Here is a 16,629-nt window from a genome sequence, read left to right as displayed (position 1 = left end):
GTGCTTCTCAGGAGGCTCAGAATGTCCATTTTCTATCTGATCTCCTGGTAACCATCTCCTGTGCCACTCAACTGATTCCACTCTCAAGGTGCAGAGAGCTGCCCACAAAAATGCCTCTGCTGAGGATGAGCCAATCCTAATGTATTTCAGGGTGCACTTTTAATCCCGACTGGAAAGTACCAAATATAAAAGAAACAAATTTCTCCTTAAAAGTCCTTGAGGAGATTCCCTCTAGAAATTGGAAATACTTGACTCCAGCCAAATTTTGGCCCAAGAGCATTTCCTACTTTCCTAAGGAAACGGGGATTAAATACCCTAAATAGCCAGGGAACGAGAAGAGCCATGAGGACATAGCTGCCAGTTCCTGTGCTCGTGCAGGCTGAGGTGCCACCACAGCTGGATCCACAGCCCTACAGGACACTCCCACAACAGCACCTCTGTTGGAAGGCACCTCTGCAGATCACCCAGTCCAGCCCTCTGCCCAGGCAGGGTCACCTGGAGCAGGTGACACAGGAACGTGTCCAGAGAGGGAGACTCCACCCCTTCCCTGGGCAGCTGCTCCAGGGCTCTGCCACCCTCCACAGAAAGAATTTCTTTCTCATTCAGGTGGAACTCCTTGTGTTATAATTTACGGCCATTGCTCCTTGTTCTGCCCTGGGCACCACTGGAAAGAGCCTGACACCGTCCTCTGACCCGGCCTGGAAATATCCCTATGGATTGATGGGATGCCCTCTCAGTCTTCCCTTCTCCAGCCTGAACAGCCTCAGCCCCACAGTCCCTCCTCACATGAAAGATGCTCCAGAGTCCCCTGCACCTTGCTCACATCACCTACAACTTTTTATCCCAACAGTCCAAACATCATCTCTTTCTACACCAAAGCACACCAACAAGCATTTGTAAAATGTGTACAACAAGAAGTGATATTCCAGTTTGTACACAGTGGTTCCCACACCTGTGGGGAAGACACCTCCCACACACACAGCAGGACTCAAGATAATCCTGGTAATAAAAGAAACCCTGCTTCCCAAGTCCTGTGTATGTCACTGGCATATCACTGTCCTGGGAGGGTGGCAGGCCCTGGCACAGCGTGCCCAGAGCAGCTGTGGCTGCCCCTGGATCCCTGGCAGTGCCCAGGGCCAGGCTGGATGGGGCTGGGAGACACCTGGGACAGTGGAAGGTGTCCCTGCCCATGACAGGGGTGGCACTGGATGAGCTTTGAAGTCCCCTCCAAACCAAATCACTCTGTCACTCTATGATATAACACAAAATGTAGAATCTGGAATTTAAAAACATGGATCACAAAACCATCTGAGTGCTTTACTGAGTGCATTGCCAAACTGTATTTAAATACATCATTTTTTTAAGACCAATGAACTTGCTAAGATCACATCCTAGATGGACTTCTGAACAGTCTGGATGAAAAAAATCTCTACCATGCCAGGTTAATTCCTTCAGCAGGGAACACAGGAAGGACTCGAGTGCAAAGATGTCACCAAACAAGGTCTCCCTGACCATAGAGCCCATTTAAGACCTGCAAAACCACTTAGCAGGGCCCTACTTTGCTCTGTACACCACAGCCCGTGAGTCACCCCATCTAAAGCTCCCGAAGCTTTTCAATTCCATCCCTGAACGTATATTAGAAACGAAAAATCAAACCCAAGCTGTGGTTCTGCTGAGAACAGGCGGAAGGAGCAGCATACTCCTGTTCCCTGGTACAAGTTCTGTGGAGGCAGAGCTGACAAACAGCACTGCAAGGTTTTATCTCAGTGCACAGCAAAGCAGGTGCAGTGCACACAGCGTTCCCACCTGGGCAGGTAATACTGCAACAGTGAATCTCAATTTAACCAGACACGTTTCACCCAGCACTGTAGAACCCAGCAGCTGCCCACCCCCTTCCTGACTTGCCTCCGCTGTGTCACCTGAGAGCCAAACCAAAACAGACAGAAGGAGAGAATGACAGAAGATTTGGGGTTGGAAAAAGCCTTTAAAGGTCATTAGGCCAACCCCCCTGTCACGAGCAGGGACATCTTAGATTCGAGCAGGTTGCTCAGAGCCTGGTCCAGCCTGACACTGAACGTTTCCACCACCTCCCTGAGCAATTTGTTCCGATGTTTTAACACCCTCATGGTAAACATTTCTTTCTTACACTTACTCTAAACCGATCCTGCTCCAGTTTAAAACCGTGATCCCCAGTCCTATCGCAACAGGTGCTGCTAAAAACTCTATCCCCATTTTTATCACAGACTCCCTTTAGGCACCGGAAGGGGCTTTAGGGTCTCCCCGGAGAGAGGGAGAAGGATCTCTTCTCCGGGCTGAACGATCCCGATCCCCCCAGCCTTCCCTCAGAGCCGAGCTGCTCCACCCCTCCGACCAACTCTGCCCGCTCCAACAGGTCCGCGTCCCTCCTCCCCGCGATGGAAAGCCGCGATCCGCGCTGCCGATCCCAGCAGCTCCCGAGCCGCGCAGCACCCCGCGCTCCGGGACGGGCCCGAGCCCCGCAGCACCCCGCGCTGCGGGACGGGCCCGAGCCAGCCCTGGGGAGCCCCGCGCTCCGGGACGGGCCCGAGCCAGCCCTGGGGAGCCCCGCGCTGCGGGACGGGCCCGAGCCAGCCCTGGGGAGCCCCGCGCTGCGGGACGGGCCCGAGCCAGCCCTGGGGAGCCCCGCGCTCCGGGACGGGCCCGAGCCAGCCCTGGGGAGCCCCGCGCTGCGGGCGGGCCGCTGGCGGCGGGATGTCCCGGAGGAGCCCCGCGCTCACCTTGCTGCACGTCGCCGTTGGCGCCGCCGGGCACGGGCACGGTGAGCTGGCGCTCGGGCTCGGGCAGGCAGCGGCGGCAGAAGGAGTGCAGGCAGGGCAGCAGCTTGGGCTCGGCCTCCCGCCGGCTCTGCAGGCTCTGCGCGCACACCGCGCACGTGTCCAGCAGCGAGAACGGCCCCGGCGCCGCGGGCGTCAGCGGCGGCACCGGGCTGGGGCCGGGCCCCGCCGCCGCACCGGGCCCCGCCGCCGCCTCGGCCTCGGCCTCGCCGCCGCCGCGCTCCGCCGCCGCCGCCCCGGGGCTCTCGCGCTCCTCGGGCGGCGCGGCGGCGGACGGCGAGCCGGCGGGAGGCTCCAGGCCGCCGCCGCCGCCCGGCGCGGCCTCGGCGGCCGCGTCCCCGCCGCCGCCGCCTCCTTTGTTTTCCGCCATGTTTCCTCCTTTGAACCCGACCCCGCTCCGCGCACGCTCCGCGTCACCGCGTCACCGGGCGGGACCGGGCGGGAACGGCGCCGCGCACGCGCGCGCGCTCCCGCGGCAGCGACGCAGCCGGGAGGGCGGGTCGTGACGCCACGAGGAAGGCGTGGCCCTGGGGCCAGGGGTAAGAGCCTATTGGGCGGTGGTGGAGGCAGGGGCGTGGCCAGCCCCCTCGGGAACGCCCCCGGGAACGGGGATGGGGAATAACGCACCGGGAATAGGGAATAACGCACCGGGATGGGGAATAACGCACCGGGATGGGGAATAACGCACCGGGAATAGGGAATAACGCACCGGGAATGGGGAACAGAGCACCGGGTTGGGGAATAACGCACCGAAAATACGGAACAGGGCACCGGGCTGGGGATTAACGCACCGGGAATAGCGCACTGGGCTGGGGAATAACGCACTGGGCTGGGAAATAGCCCATCGGGAGGGGGAATACCGCACCGCGGTGGGGAATAACCCTTCCGGACGGGAAATGACACACACAGGCTGGGAAATAACCCTTGCGGGAGGGGAAAAACCCACCGGGACGGGGAATAACGCATGAAGACTATGGGGAATACCCAAAGGGATGGGGAATACCCATCGGGACAGGGAATAATGCACCGGGGTAGGGGAATGGGCACCGGGATAGGGAATAACCCATTGGGATAGGGAATAACACACCGGGGTAGGGGAATAGGCACCGGGATAGGGAACAAAGCACAGGGATGGGGAATACCCATGGGAAAGGGGTATAGGGCACCGGGATGGGGGATTATGGACCAGGATGGAGAACAGGGCACCAGGACAGGAAACAGCAGACCTGGATTGGGAACATCTCACTGGGATTGGGAATGGCACACCAGCATCGGGAAAAGGGCACCAGGACATGGAGCAGTGCACCAGGATGGGAGTCAGAGCATGGGGACAGGGAACAGGATGATCAGGAATTATGCCCTGGATGAGGAACAGTGCAGGAGGTGGCACATGGCAGCAGCTCTCTGGCCACAGAGAGCAACACACAACCCTCCCAGGCCTTCCTGGGAAGGCTGTGAGGAGATCAGAGAAAAGAATGAGAAACAATTCTTATCTTCTTGCTGCACCTGGCATTGTGCACATGTGGAATGTCTTGTGGAGATTTGTTTACCAAAGGGTGGTTTCTTAATTAGCCAATGGTGATGCTGTTTGGACTGGAGGACCAATTAGGTTAACCTGTATCATAACTGTCTATAAAAGCAATGGGTTTATAAATAATGATATAATATAATAAAGAGATTGATCAGCCTTCTGTGAATCATGGAGTCAATGGTAATTATTACCCAGCTGGGGCCTGCTGCAGTGACAGTGGCACCAGAGTGGGCACTGCACGGCCCAGTGCTGCAGAGAGACTTCCCCACCCCAAATTCAAGTTTCCCACCACTTCCCCTGCAGGAAATTCTCAGGGTCCACCTGGCCCAGCCACCTCCTCCACAGCTCCCAGGCTTTGGACATGAAGCAGAAACCAGAAAAATAGCAAAACAGGATTTATTAAAGGCATAGGGGAAAACACAACACCACGAGCGCCTGCTTTAAGTATATAAAAATTGAAAAAATTCACAGTACATTTAATGGTGCCTGTGACACATTTAAACAGGATGCTTTGAGTCCACCCTACCTCCTCCTAGAATTTAAAATAAGGAAAAGAAATGATGGAAATACCCTTCTACCACCTCACACAACTGCAACTAGAGGTGTCTACAGACACAGCATCTCCAAAGTGCCTGGTTTGTAGTTTTTAACACATGCAGCACTAAGATAAGTCAGGATTAAGTCACTGAAAGTCTTGCTGGATATTCTCCTTGTTTGCTTCCCCATGCTGCTGCTTGATTTGTGAAATTTCATTTTCCAGCTGCACAATAGTTCGTTCAATCTCATAATTTTTACTGACAAGAGAGACCCACCTGGAAGGGAAAAGAAATAAAAAGAGCCTTTAGATGTTATGTAACAGTCCTGTGGTTAAAAATCAAAGACAATCATTCCTCCAAGTCAAGCAGAAACACCAAATAAAGCATAGTTGACATCAATGGTCATTGGAACAACCAAAGTGACAATGAGTAATTTTTAACCATGTTAAACCTGAAAACACAAAAAAAAAATAATGACTAGGCTCATCCACTAACTGCCAATATTGAGATAAAGAAGAGTTTAAGACCATTTAGGAAATATATATCCTCTTCCCACCTGTTGATTCACTCAATCTCAGTAAATATAATATGGAACCAAACTACAAATACTTTAAAACACTTCCTGCAAAGCAACAATGTCCTACAGCAGCACCAAAGGATCACTGAATTTCAAGTGGAAGAAGAATTTCAAGTAAATTTCAAGCAATGGAGAAAGCTGTGGAAGGGTTAACGGAGAAATGTCAATACTCACGTGGATTCCATCTCTCTCAGCTTAGCCCCAGCTGTGAGCTGCATGTTCTTCCTCTGCCAGTTCAGGTCTTGAATGTTTTTCCTGGGGAGAAAAGGATGCATTTTTATTTTCTCATTTCTTTGGCATCTGCAGTACCTGTTGCTAATTTCCAGGTACACTCAATCCCTACAAGTACTGCCAAAAAATATTTGTGTAGCCAGGACTGTAATGACAACATCTAGATGGACAAATCTCAGTACAGGGCTCACAGAGAACCCTGAGATAAATAAAAGGCCAAACCCAACATCAGGGAAGATGTCCTTACAGAGACAACTGCACATTAAATTATCAGTAGTGAAATGAAAGCATTGCTACATTTCAGGGAGGATTCCACAAATCCAGAGCAGAGGTTCAAACAAACCAAACACAGAATTTTGAGTAGAACTGACATCATGAATGGGCTTGGGGAGGGCAGGCTCACATTTCTTAATTATTGTTTTTACTGGGTCTTTTTCCCTGTGACCACGGCAGCAGCCAGCATACACATCTTCCTTTGTACAGCTTGGGGGGAGAGAAAGGTTCACTTCCGATTTCAGCACAAAAATATAAATAAGAATGACCCACCTCAATTTCTGAAGCTCTTTCTGGGCTTGTTCTATCATATGAACCAGGTGCCTGATGACAAAATGCAAGCAAAGCATCAAAAACACACAAGGGCTAAGTCAGCCCCATTTCACCTGACATTTAACTTCTCAGAGTTCAGGATTCAACAAGCCCCTGCAGCACCTTGTCCCAGCCAGCAGATCCTCTACCTGCTTCTCTGAGCTCAGGAACCCTCTGCCTTCTCTCTGAGCTCAGGAACCCTCTGCCTTCTCTCTGAGCTCAGGAACCCTCTGCCTTCTCTCTGAGCTCAGGAACCCTCTGCCTTCTCTCTGAGCTACGTTCAGCAGTCCTTTGGCCTACTCTTCTATCTAAGGCTCAGCCAACCCTTCTCAAAAGTGGGCATTAACATTCTCTGTCGGAAATAGCCCCAGTGCTTCCTGCAGCCATACTCTACAACCTCTTCTTGGCTTTTACAGCAGCTTTATTTTATGGATCCAGGCTAAGCCCAGGATCTGTAGTAACTCATCTTCATTTCTACTAGTGAGTTATTCCTTCACAGGCTATCACTAGCCTTAATTAACACCCACTATCACCAACAATAAGCCACAACATCCAAGAGTGGGATGTATTAAAACACATACTGTTTCTTGGCCACAGAGACAGCTTTGAGATCAGCTTCCTCTTTCACTCACAGCTCTCTCACAGGGTTTCATCTATTTCAGGCTACATTCTAAAGATCCTCACCGGATTTACACCCAATAAACACAGGGAACTTGGTGCTCAGCAGAGCAGCTGAGGCCTTACTCGTTGTACACCTTCCAGGCATTGCAGCCGTGCTGGGACATGAGCTCCAGGTTCTCGATGCGCACGGCCTGGTGCTCCAGCTGTGCCATGGAGTTGTTCACACACTCCTGCCACGCCGTGATGTCGTTCTTCTGCCCGGAGGAGGGGGCGGGCAGCTCGTACCTGCAAAGGGAACGGGGCACCAGGCACGGCTCACCCGGGGGCACCAGGCACAGCTCACCCAGGGCACCAGGCACCCGGGGCACCGGGCATGGTTCACCCAGGGCATGGCTCACCCGGGGCACCGGGCACAGCTCACCCGGAACACGGCTCACCCAGAGCACCGGGCACGGCTCACCCAGGGGCACCAGGCACAGCTCACCCAGAGCACCGGGCACAGCTCACCGGGGCACGGCTCACCTGGGGCACCGCTCACCCGGGGGCACCAGGCACGGCTCACCTGGAACACGGCTCACCCAGAGCACCGGGCACGGCCCACCCAGGGCACGGCTCACCTGGGGCACAGCTCACCCGGGGGCACCAGGCACCCGGGGCACCGGGCACAGCTCACCTGGGGCACCAGGCACGGCTCACCTGGGGCACGGCACGCCTGGGGAACCAGGCACAGCTCACCCGGGGCAGGCACTGCCCTGCCGGCCCCACTCACCTCTTCATACTGAGCAGCTCCAGGGGCTGCCGGGCCGCCAGGCGCTCGAACTCGTTCCGCATGATCTCGGTCTGCGGGGAAGGCAGCGGTGAGGGCCGGGGGGGAACGGGGCGCGACACAAGTGGGGTATGGTAGGGAGGACGGGGACAGGACACAAATGGGTAACGGGGAAGGGACAGCCGGGGCAGGGGCGGAGAGACACAGGAGCGGTACGGGGGAAGGACGGGGACAGGCAGGGTCTGTCCCAGAGTGGGGACAAGCGCGGTATGGGGTTCGGGGGCCACTGGGTCGGGCTCTGGGAGCTGCCAGGCCGCCTCAGCTCACCTCGAAGGCGCTGTAGTCGTGCGCGGGCAGGTAGCTCAGGTAGTTCTTGGTCGGCCGGTATCGCCGCGTCTCCTCCTCCACCAGCGCCGCGGCCTAACGCACACGGGGCGTCAGGCAGGCGGACAGCCCGTCCGCCGCCCCGGCCCCTCCCCGCCGCCGCCCCGGCCCCTCACGCACCGCCTCCCGCACGCCCGGCGCCTCGTAGCCCTGGTCGAAGTAGGGCAGCGCATCCACCACGACATCCCCGGCCACCAGCCCCGGGCCCGACATCTTGGCCGCGGCCGCGCGCACTGCGCGTGCGCACTCACGTCACGCCCGGCGGGACAGCGCACGGTTCGGGCACAAACCCCGCCCCCAGCGATCAAACCACGCCCCTCCAAGCCCAAACCCCGCCCCCAGAAGCCAAACCCCGCCCCTCCCGGTTTGACTCCTGCTCCGGTCCCGCCGCTCCCGGAGCGTTTCCAGGCCTTGTCCCGCCCCTCCCGGTGCGATTCCGACCCTGGCCCTTCCCCTCCCTGCCCGGTTCCGCCGCTCCCGGAGCGACTCCAACCCTGGCCCCCCCCTCCCCTCCAGGCCCCGCCCCCATAAGGAACGGAGACACGCGAAAGGTTGGATCGATGAGCTGTTATTGATCCATGGAACTGGTTATCAATCCATGGAACTGGTTATCGATCCAGGAGCTGCTATCAATCCATGGAACTGGTTATTGGTCCATGGAACTGGTTATCGATCCATGGAACTGGTTATCGATCCAGGAGCTGCTATCAATCCATGGAACTGGTTATTGGTCCATGAGCTGCTATCAATCCATGGAACTGGTTATCGATGCAGGAGCTGTTATCGATCCATGGAGCTGGTTATCGATCCACGTGCCGGTTGTTCCCGCAGCACACGCGGAGCCCCCGGCCCGGCCCGGCCCTCCCGGGGTCCGCCGTTCCCCCTCCCGCCGCTGTCCCGCAGCAGCGCCCGGTCACTTCTTCTGGAGGAATTTCATTTTACTGCCTAGAGAGAAAAAGCAGCATTAAGAGCCTTAGGCGAGGGTGGGCAGGCCCTGGCACAGGTGCCCAGAGCAGCTGTGGCTGCCCCTGGATCCCTGGAAGTGTCCAAGGCCAGGCTGGACGGGGTTTGGAGCACCCTGGTACAGTGGGAGGTGTCCCTGCCATGGCAGAACTGGTCCCATCCAAATCACTGTGGGATTCTGTGAGCTGGAGACACTCCAGGACTCATCAGGGCCACACATGGCCACCTCTGCCAGCAGACACAACTTCTGTCCCCTGGGCATGTCCCCAGCCAGGACCAAAGTTAAGGAACAAGCGCTCAGAGCAGCAACTCCCACAAACTTTAGATAAAGATACAAAAGCTTAAAAAGAAAAGAAGAACCTTACACAGTGTTCAGTGTTCCCTGAAGGAATAAATGTGAACAAGGGAACCCAGGCGCAGAAGGAGAAGGAGTCTTCCTCTCCTTTGTAACAAATTAATTATTCAATAGTTACAATTAATTAAAAGAAAAAAAATAACTATGAACAAAAGCAAGGGGTGTTCCTTTACCAAGACTGCGAAGGATTTTGTTCATTCCAGTTCGTTCTGTCTCTGGAATACTCTCCAAATACTCCAAGGCACGGACCTCAAAAAGGCCTAAAGAGAAAAAAAAAATTAAAAATCACTCACCAAATGAGTTATTCCGTCTTTTAGCATGTGGCATCCTGATTAACAAGGCCACAAAAGGGAATCCTGCATGAAGTGTATGTAAACTGCAGGATCAAGGAGAAAGGAGAGATGCAGAAATTCTTTGCTTTATAAACTGAATTGTTTTGAGTAATTAGAAGGGTGTGGGGCTATTCCATGTGACAGAATTCCAGCAGCAGAGGCAGGTGGCATCGTACTTGGAGAGGGAGTCTGTGGAGCAGACTTGAAACAAGAAGGTGATGCCAAAACAAGAAACAAGAGGGTGATGCCACTGATGCCTCAGGTTCAGCTTTTGTATTTTTCAGATTCTGTCCTGCTTTAGTGTGTGGGTCTGGGCTTCACATTATGGGATGGTGAGCTCTCTGCACAGAGCAGGGAGACAAAACAATTCCTTCCCCAGCTGGGGACCAAGGACAAATGATCCAAATCTCAGGCCCAAGAGCACAAACAACGTGGGCTGGAGAGAGAAAAACAATCAGGATGGGACTGCATGGGCTGGAGCTGGAATGGGACAATTAACCCCAATATGCAAATGGAGCAGAACCTATAAAAGTGACAGACCCCGTGGCCACCTGTGCATTTTGTGACCATTTTGGTTCATCTTGGGTGCAGCCCTGGCTGGGCCCTTGTGCTGCCCAAGGTGGATCCATGGAGGAGATCCTTTGAATTAATCCCTGCTTTATTCTTTAGCTCCGTCTAGCTCTGCTCTAACTCAGCCTTCCCGAGGCATCACCTCTGCCCAGGCTCTTGCTGAGCTCGCGGTCCTGGATGAAGCCGGCGAACATCTGTGTCTCCATGAAGCAGTGCAGGAAGTGGCGCACGGTGCGCGAGCCGTGGGACTTGCGGAAGGGCTCGCGCTGGAACACGCGCTGGCCCTGCTCCGTCACGCTCATGTGCAGGGAGTAGTGCCCCACGATCTCCACGAAGAACTGCACAAAAGCCTCCGAGACCAGGGAGTTCAGGGTCGTGTCACCTGTGGGGAGGACATTTGTCACTTTGGTCATTCCTCTCCTGTGGATGTGTGTCCTAGATTGCAAGGCAAGATGCATTCAAGTGCATCTTTAACATCTGTTAGACATGAGGCAGTTATCTTCTCTTAATTGGACACTTTTCTTTATCTCTTCCACAAACCAATCCTCCCTCCAGGAGACATCTGCTGTTAATGGCCTATTGAATGTGACTGTGTGATTGAGAAAATTACAGCGTCCCATTGGGAGATGCTCCGCCCAGAGGGAGGAGCCAAGCATTCCTACCTGGATATAATCTTGAGTTTCTAGCCCATAAGCACAACTTTTTCTGCTCTGGATTTTCCCAGAGGAATAGCTGCCTCTTCAGAGGAAGACTACACCCTTTTCTACAGGATCCCTGCTCCAACAGAACCACACCTGCCACTCCAGGAGGACTGCAGCCACAATTCCAATTGGACTGCTACCAACACCCTGTCTAACAGGGTGTCAGGTTGTATTCTGCCTCTGGCAGTGTCATTTTGGTTCACTGCATTGTTTATTTTATCATTTTATTTTCTTCCCTAATTAAGAACTCTTATTCCTGCTCCCACATTTTTGCCTGAGAGCCCCCCTTAGTTTCAAATTTTTAACAACTTGAAGGGAGGGGGTCTACATTTTTTTTTCAATTTCAGGGGAGGCTCCTTCCTTCCTTAGCAGACACTTGTCTTTCCAAACCAAGACAATGTGACAGTCTGGTCAGATAGAGAGAAAGCTAGATTGTGGGTTTTCTGCTTCCTTTTTCTACCTCTCTGGGGGTTGGGATTGAAGGCACTTGAGATGATAGTTCATGTTCAGACTCAGGTGTTTGTTATTTCCTATCAATGTTCCAGCCTCACAGCAGTGAGTTCTGCAGTCTTTCATTAACCAGGCACAAAATGGCCAACAATCTCTTGTTACAAGGCCTTTTAAAGTTAAACTATTCAATTAAGAAATGACACCTTGATTATTTCCCTTTTTAACCCAATAACTGATCCCTTGAAGCCTGCACTGTGGACTTTCCTGTCCAGTTACAAAACACCACCCAAACCCATGGAGAAGAAGGTGAAGAAGAACAGCCTGCCTCCACCCTAAAACCTCCATCTTGCTTCATATTTATTTCTATATTCTAAAACCCCAAACTCGAAGTTTTCCACCCTGTGACATTACACACTTCTAACCAACTCCACACCTGTAATCCCAGTGCTGTTAATCCATTTTGGAAGCCTTCCCCACAGCCTCAGGTCAGTGCAGTGCTCTCTTGTGGGTCTGTGCCTTCCAGCACAGAAAGTTTAAAATTCTCAGCATCTAGAACTCCAACACTAGATAAGCTTTCCCATGAATTGGTCTGAGGGAGCTGGAGAGAAAGAATTAAAACAATCCACAGGTGGTGTTTTGTAATGAATTGTTTTCCTCATAAGATGTTTACCAAAAGGGTGGGTTCTTAATGAGCCAATGGTGATGTTTTTTAATTAAAGGCCCAATCAGGTCCACCTGTAGCAAACTAGAGTATAAAAAGGAATGGGCTTTCAATAAAGTGGTTATTAGCCTTCTGACCTAGAGTCTGTGTCACTTATTACCCATTCCTGACTCAACAGTGACACTCTCCAAAAGCTGATAGGCCAAGAAACACTTATAATGTATTGTAATTAGAAAATAGTTAACTTCTGATTGTGATGGTGTGAATTATAACATTGTCTCACCCTTCAAATGAGACTGAAAATGGAATAAAAGTTTTTAAAACACCTCTCAGTTGCCCCATCTCTGGGTCAGCACAGGGCTCAATCTGACACTCTCCTAAAGGAGGAGTGGTTTTTTTAGAGAGCTCAGTCACTTTTTGTACTGGCTGTCTCAGACTAGGAGATTGCAGATGATTGATATATCAAAGAAGTCTCAGCTCAAATATTCAATTTCCCAATGTCAACTTTCTGCTGCAGCTGGGACAGGTTTGGTTCTAAAGCTTTTCCAGAATTTAAAACATCCATAATTTCATTGTCCCTGTCAAACATCTGGTGTGTAACGAGCTCATAACAGACTGAGTTTAATTCTCTTCAAGAATTAGGCAAACTACAGAAGACAAACTCTCTGGAAAACAAACTTTGTTTTTATGGAATTATATAATTTGCTGGTGCCATTCTCTCAAGCCACTCAGAGCTTTTTAAGTTTCTCACACTTCCTTATCTGATGAATCACGTATAAAGCAGTTCAACTTTGAAAATTATCAACCAGATTACCCTCTAAAATACAGAAATTTGCTACATTCTCTGAGAAAAACATTGTCTCTGCCACTTAGAAAAATACAATAAAATTCAAAGCACAACTGAATACAATTCAATTCAAAGCACAATGGAAGTGATGCTGTTGGCCCAAAGGAAAGTACATTTCTGCACACACAAATTGTGAAGAGAAGAACTGTCAGCACACCAAACTTCTCAGAGACATTCACAACATGTTCTCAGCAAGATCACAGGGAAACAGCTAAAGTGTCACTTCTTACTGTTTATTTCAATTTGCTCATTTTTATCAACTCCATGGTAGAGATCTGCTAATGTGAAAATATTTTTCCATAGAAACTTTTTCCACAGAAAGTACCTTGTGTGTCACTCTGCTCATGTGACAGGATTTCACTCCGTTCTTCCAGGATTTGTACAAGTGCAGCCTGGAGTTTATGGGGCAGGATCTCATCCTCATCTGATAGCTACAGACAGAAATGGCCAAGGAAGGACTTTTGTGTTATTCCCATAAGCAAGAGAACCAGGGGGTAGATTAGAAATATTCATATCATGCCTAAAGCAGTTAGAGAAGAGTTACTCTGTGATAGATCTTAAGGGAGACAATATATTTATCTTGCAGCCACAGGAATTAAACACATTTGCTCAGCATGCCCCAAGTAGATTTTATTAAAGTCACACACACAACTGGCCACCACACAGACTCAGGCTTATTTCACCAGTAAAACACACAAAACCAATAAAAGTCTGTTGAAAAATATGACAGGTCTCAATATGGTTTAAAAAAATCCCCCATTCCTTTAATACCTTTCTCCAGTTGCAGGCTGCAATGCAAAACAAAACAGTGAGGCAAGGAAAAGGAGAAGCAAATATCCTGAACTAGTAATAAAATCCCCAGTATTTTTATAGCTACTTGTCTGGGGATGCAGAAGCACTTTTGGGGAAGTTCAGCAGAGAACCCCAAGTGAACTGTGATCATTTGCTCCCTAGGCTGTCACTCCTGGGAAAAACAAGAACCCAAACCAACAAACACCCCCCAGCTGGATGAGAGAGGAGAACAGTGCTGTACAGAACAAGGAGAGACAGACAAAAAGCAGCAGAGAATCTTGGGGATCCCCTTCACATAAGAAACCAAGTAACAGTTTTTAAACTCAGATCAGATAAGCAGCATCTTTGGCTTTGCAGAGCTCTCCACCTCATGCAACCTCAAACCTTGCAACAAGGATTTGTAAGCCTGTTCCCTTCTCTGTCAGTTCAAAAGGATTACAAGGTGTTTCTTCAGCCACTGGAGTCTCCGTACGAACACCAGCTTCTCCTGATTTCTTTTTATTATTTTCTTTCATTAATGCCTTCTCCTGGCATAAACCCAGGAGTTACTGGTACTGTTATTTCACTCACCTCTTGCAAGAACTTGTCAGCACAAAGATCAACAATCAGAACCTGGGGAAACACAGAAAACACACTGACTCATAACCAGGTATGTTGCTGTATAGGAAAAAAAAACAGGTTTTTAATTTGTTTTTTAGATGTGGGATGTTTTTTAAATAGGGCTGTCACACGCAAAACACAAATTTTGCATAGGTGCAGCCTGCCTCTGAGAACAGTGAATATTATTTATTTTTGACAATGCTGGAACACCCTGACACTTATCTGGCAAATTCACAAAGTACCTCAGAGAACTTTGAGAGTTTATACTCAGACAGAATCCAGAGATTATTCTAGAGAGGTCAACCTCATCCCACTGACACTGTCTGTGCCTCACATGTCCTCACCTCTTCTATGGGCAGGTCCGAGAGCTGTGGCAGGCAGCAGGAGAGGATGCCAACAAGGAACGGGGTCGGAGAGCACACGATGTCGATCATGGAAGCTGGCAGGACGGGGATGTAGGTGTGCTGCCAGGTGAAGGGGTAAAGTGTTGCCACTGCAGCGTGCCCACATTTAGACAGGGTGCTGGAGAGGTGGGAGAAGCACAGGGAGGGTGGTCAGTGTCTCCTTCAGGGCAGGCTGGAAGCGCTCAGGGCAGGTGTCACTCGTGTACAGTCTGTGCATCAGCAGAGGCCCCAAGCACCCACTTCTGAACTCAGCTATGGGGAGCTAAAACCACCATCAAGCCAGGCTAAAGAGGCAAAAAGGAAACATTCCCTTATCTCCGCTTGTGTAAACAGCATACTCCCAATTCTAGGCATGCACATGCTGTGTGGGGAGTGCAGAAGGTTTTCAAATGGAACTAACTGCAAAACTAGACAAGCCTGGACATGGGATAGGTCCAAATGCAGAAGAAACAATAACATCCAGTGATAGCATCCTTCAGGTAGAGCTACTCAGACCCATCTCTTACCTTAAGTTGTCAGCCACGAAGATGACCCTCCTTTCCAGCAGGAGAGAGGCAAAGACCCGGATGGTGTGGGAGACACTCAGACACTGCAAGAGGCACTCAAAGTCAACGTGCTCCAGCCTGGAGTCCAAGGGGCGGCACAGCTCCATCACCTGAGAGCACACAGACACGGGGAGAGCTGGGGGAGCAGCCCAGAGCAGGGACCTCAGCCCGAGGTCAGAGCTCAGCAGCTCCTCCCGAGGGGCAGGAGCAGGGACAGGACCCAGGGAAGGGCTGGAGCTGTGCCAGGGGAGTTTAGGTTGGATTTTAGGAAAGGTTCTTCCTCCAGAGGGTGCTGGGCACTGCCCAGGCTCCCCGGGGAATGGGCACAGTCCCAAGGCTGCCAGAGCTCCAGGAGAGTTTGGACAAAGCTCTCAGGGATGCACAGGGTGGGATTGCTGGGGTGCCAGGAGCTGCACTCAATGATCCTTGTGGGTCCCTTCCAGCTCAGGATACTCTCTGAATCCATGACTCTACAGAGAATCCCTTGACCCAGACAGCTGGCATGGGGCAGCACAGAAGAGTGCCCCAGAAGCTCTTCATTAAGAAGTAGGGAATCACTTCCATGGCAAATGATTCCACAGCAAACACATCTCTGGGACAGCCTCCCTCCCTTCCAACTTCAGGATGTTTTCTTCACACTAATTATTTCCAGGCACCACTGTGCAGTTTGCAAAGAGCCTCTGTGCCCCAGAGACCCCAGAGAGAGCAGGCAGTGTGGTAAGCACATTTCTCTCTCTCTCTCTCAGGATTTTTCATAGAGGTGCACAGAGAGAAAGAAAGAGAAAACCATTTCTATTTCTGCTCCTTGTTTTTCCCACGTGGAATGTGTTTGGAGAATTGTTTACCTGGGGTGATTGCTTGATTGGATTCTGGTGAGGATTGTTTGAGCCTGATGGCAAATGAAGCAATCACCCCAGGTAAACAATTCTCCAAACACATTCCACGTGGGAAAAACAAGGAGCAGAAATAGAAATGGTTTTCTCTTTCTTTCTCTCTGTGCACCTCTATGAAAAATCCTGAGAGAGAGAGAGAGAAATGTGCTTACCAGAAGGCAGCTCACCCTGACCTGTGTTACCTCATCTCCTGCTCCTGGCAGGAAGCTCCTGACGGTGATGGTGCGGCCCGGGGCGGGGAACGGCGCCTCCATCACGCTGCGCATGAAGGGGTGCACCAGGGCTGGGGACATCTCCCGCCTCTTCTCCACCTCATCCAGGATCTGCAGGGAAACACAGCCTCGGGTCAGTGCTGCTGCTGAGCAGAGGGGAGAACCCATCAGAGCATTCCCACGGAGGAGGCTCCACACAGACCCACTGCCCTCTCCCACCTCGCTTGGGAGCCCTGTGAAATTCATCCCAAACGTCTGAA

The 16,629-nt window shown here is 51.6% G+C and overlaps 3 protein-coding genes across 4 annotated transcripts in view; all 3 read right to left on the bottom strand.

The window, feature by feature from the left end:
* The window catches only part of TRIM33 (tripartite motif containing 33), a 42,493-nt gene extending 39,310 nt beyond the window's left edge, over window positions 1-3,183 (bottom strand). For both annotated transcript variants that reach the window (XR_008440529.1, XM_053998203.1), the window contains exon 1: window positions 2,757-3,183. Coding sequence is in view for 1 of the 2 variants with exons in the window: in XM_053998203.1 (XP_053854178.1) it covers window positions 2,757-3,183 (427 nt within the window). In the remaining variant the exon portion in view is untranslated. The remainder of the gene's footprint in view (window positions 1-2,756) is intronic.
* Window positions 3,184-4,724: 1,541 nt separating this feature from the next.
* On the bottom strand, window positions 4,725-8,308 carry BCAS2 (BCAS2 pre-mRNA processing factor). Its single transcript, XM_053998232.1, has 7 exons — window positions 8,165-8,308; window positions 7,988-8,080; window positions 7,664-7,734; window positions 7,018-7,179; window positions 6,235-6,285; window positions 5,632-5,712; window positions 4,725-5,156 (listed from the first exon to the last, which is right to left on the bottom strand). Exons 1-7 carry the CDS (start codon window positions 8,255-8,257, stop codon window positions 5,027-5,029), a joined length of 681 nt encoding a protein of 226 aa, XP_053854207.1. The 5' UTR covers window positions 8,258-8,308; the 3' UTR covers window positions 4,725-5,026.
* Window positions 8,309-8,607: 299 nt separating this feature from the next.
* Window positions 8,608-16,629, bottom strand: part of DENND2C (DENN domain containing 2C) — a 28,017-nt gene continuing 19,995 nt past the window's right edge. Inside the window, 8 exon segments of the mRNA XM_053998204.1 lie at window positions 8,608-8,989; window positions 9,536-9,622; window positions 10,407-10,646; window positions 13,249-13,354; window positions 14,286-14,327; window positions 14,660-14,837; window positions 15,226-15,374; window positions 16,340-16,480. Of these exon segments, the coding sequence (XP_053854179.1) occupies window positions 8,958-8,989; window positions 9,536-9,622; window positions 10,407-10,646; window positions 13,249-13,354; window positions 14,286-14,327; window positions 14,660-14,837; window positions 15,226-15,374; window positions 16,340-16,480 (975 nt within the window). The 3' untranslated portion in view covers window positions 8,608-8,957.

This window comes from Vidua macroura, chromosome 24 (assembly GCF_024509145.1).
Source record: "Vidua macroura isolate BioBank_ID:100142 chromosome 24, ASM2450914v1, whole genome shotgun sequence".
Classification (NCBI taxonomy): Eukaryota; Metazoa; Chordata; class Aves; order Passeriformes; family Viduidae; genus Vidua; species Vidua macroura.
Note: the sequence above shows the minus strand (reverse complement) of the source record. Positions and strands in the feature narration are given on the sequence as shown.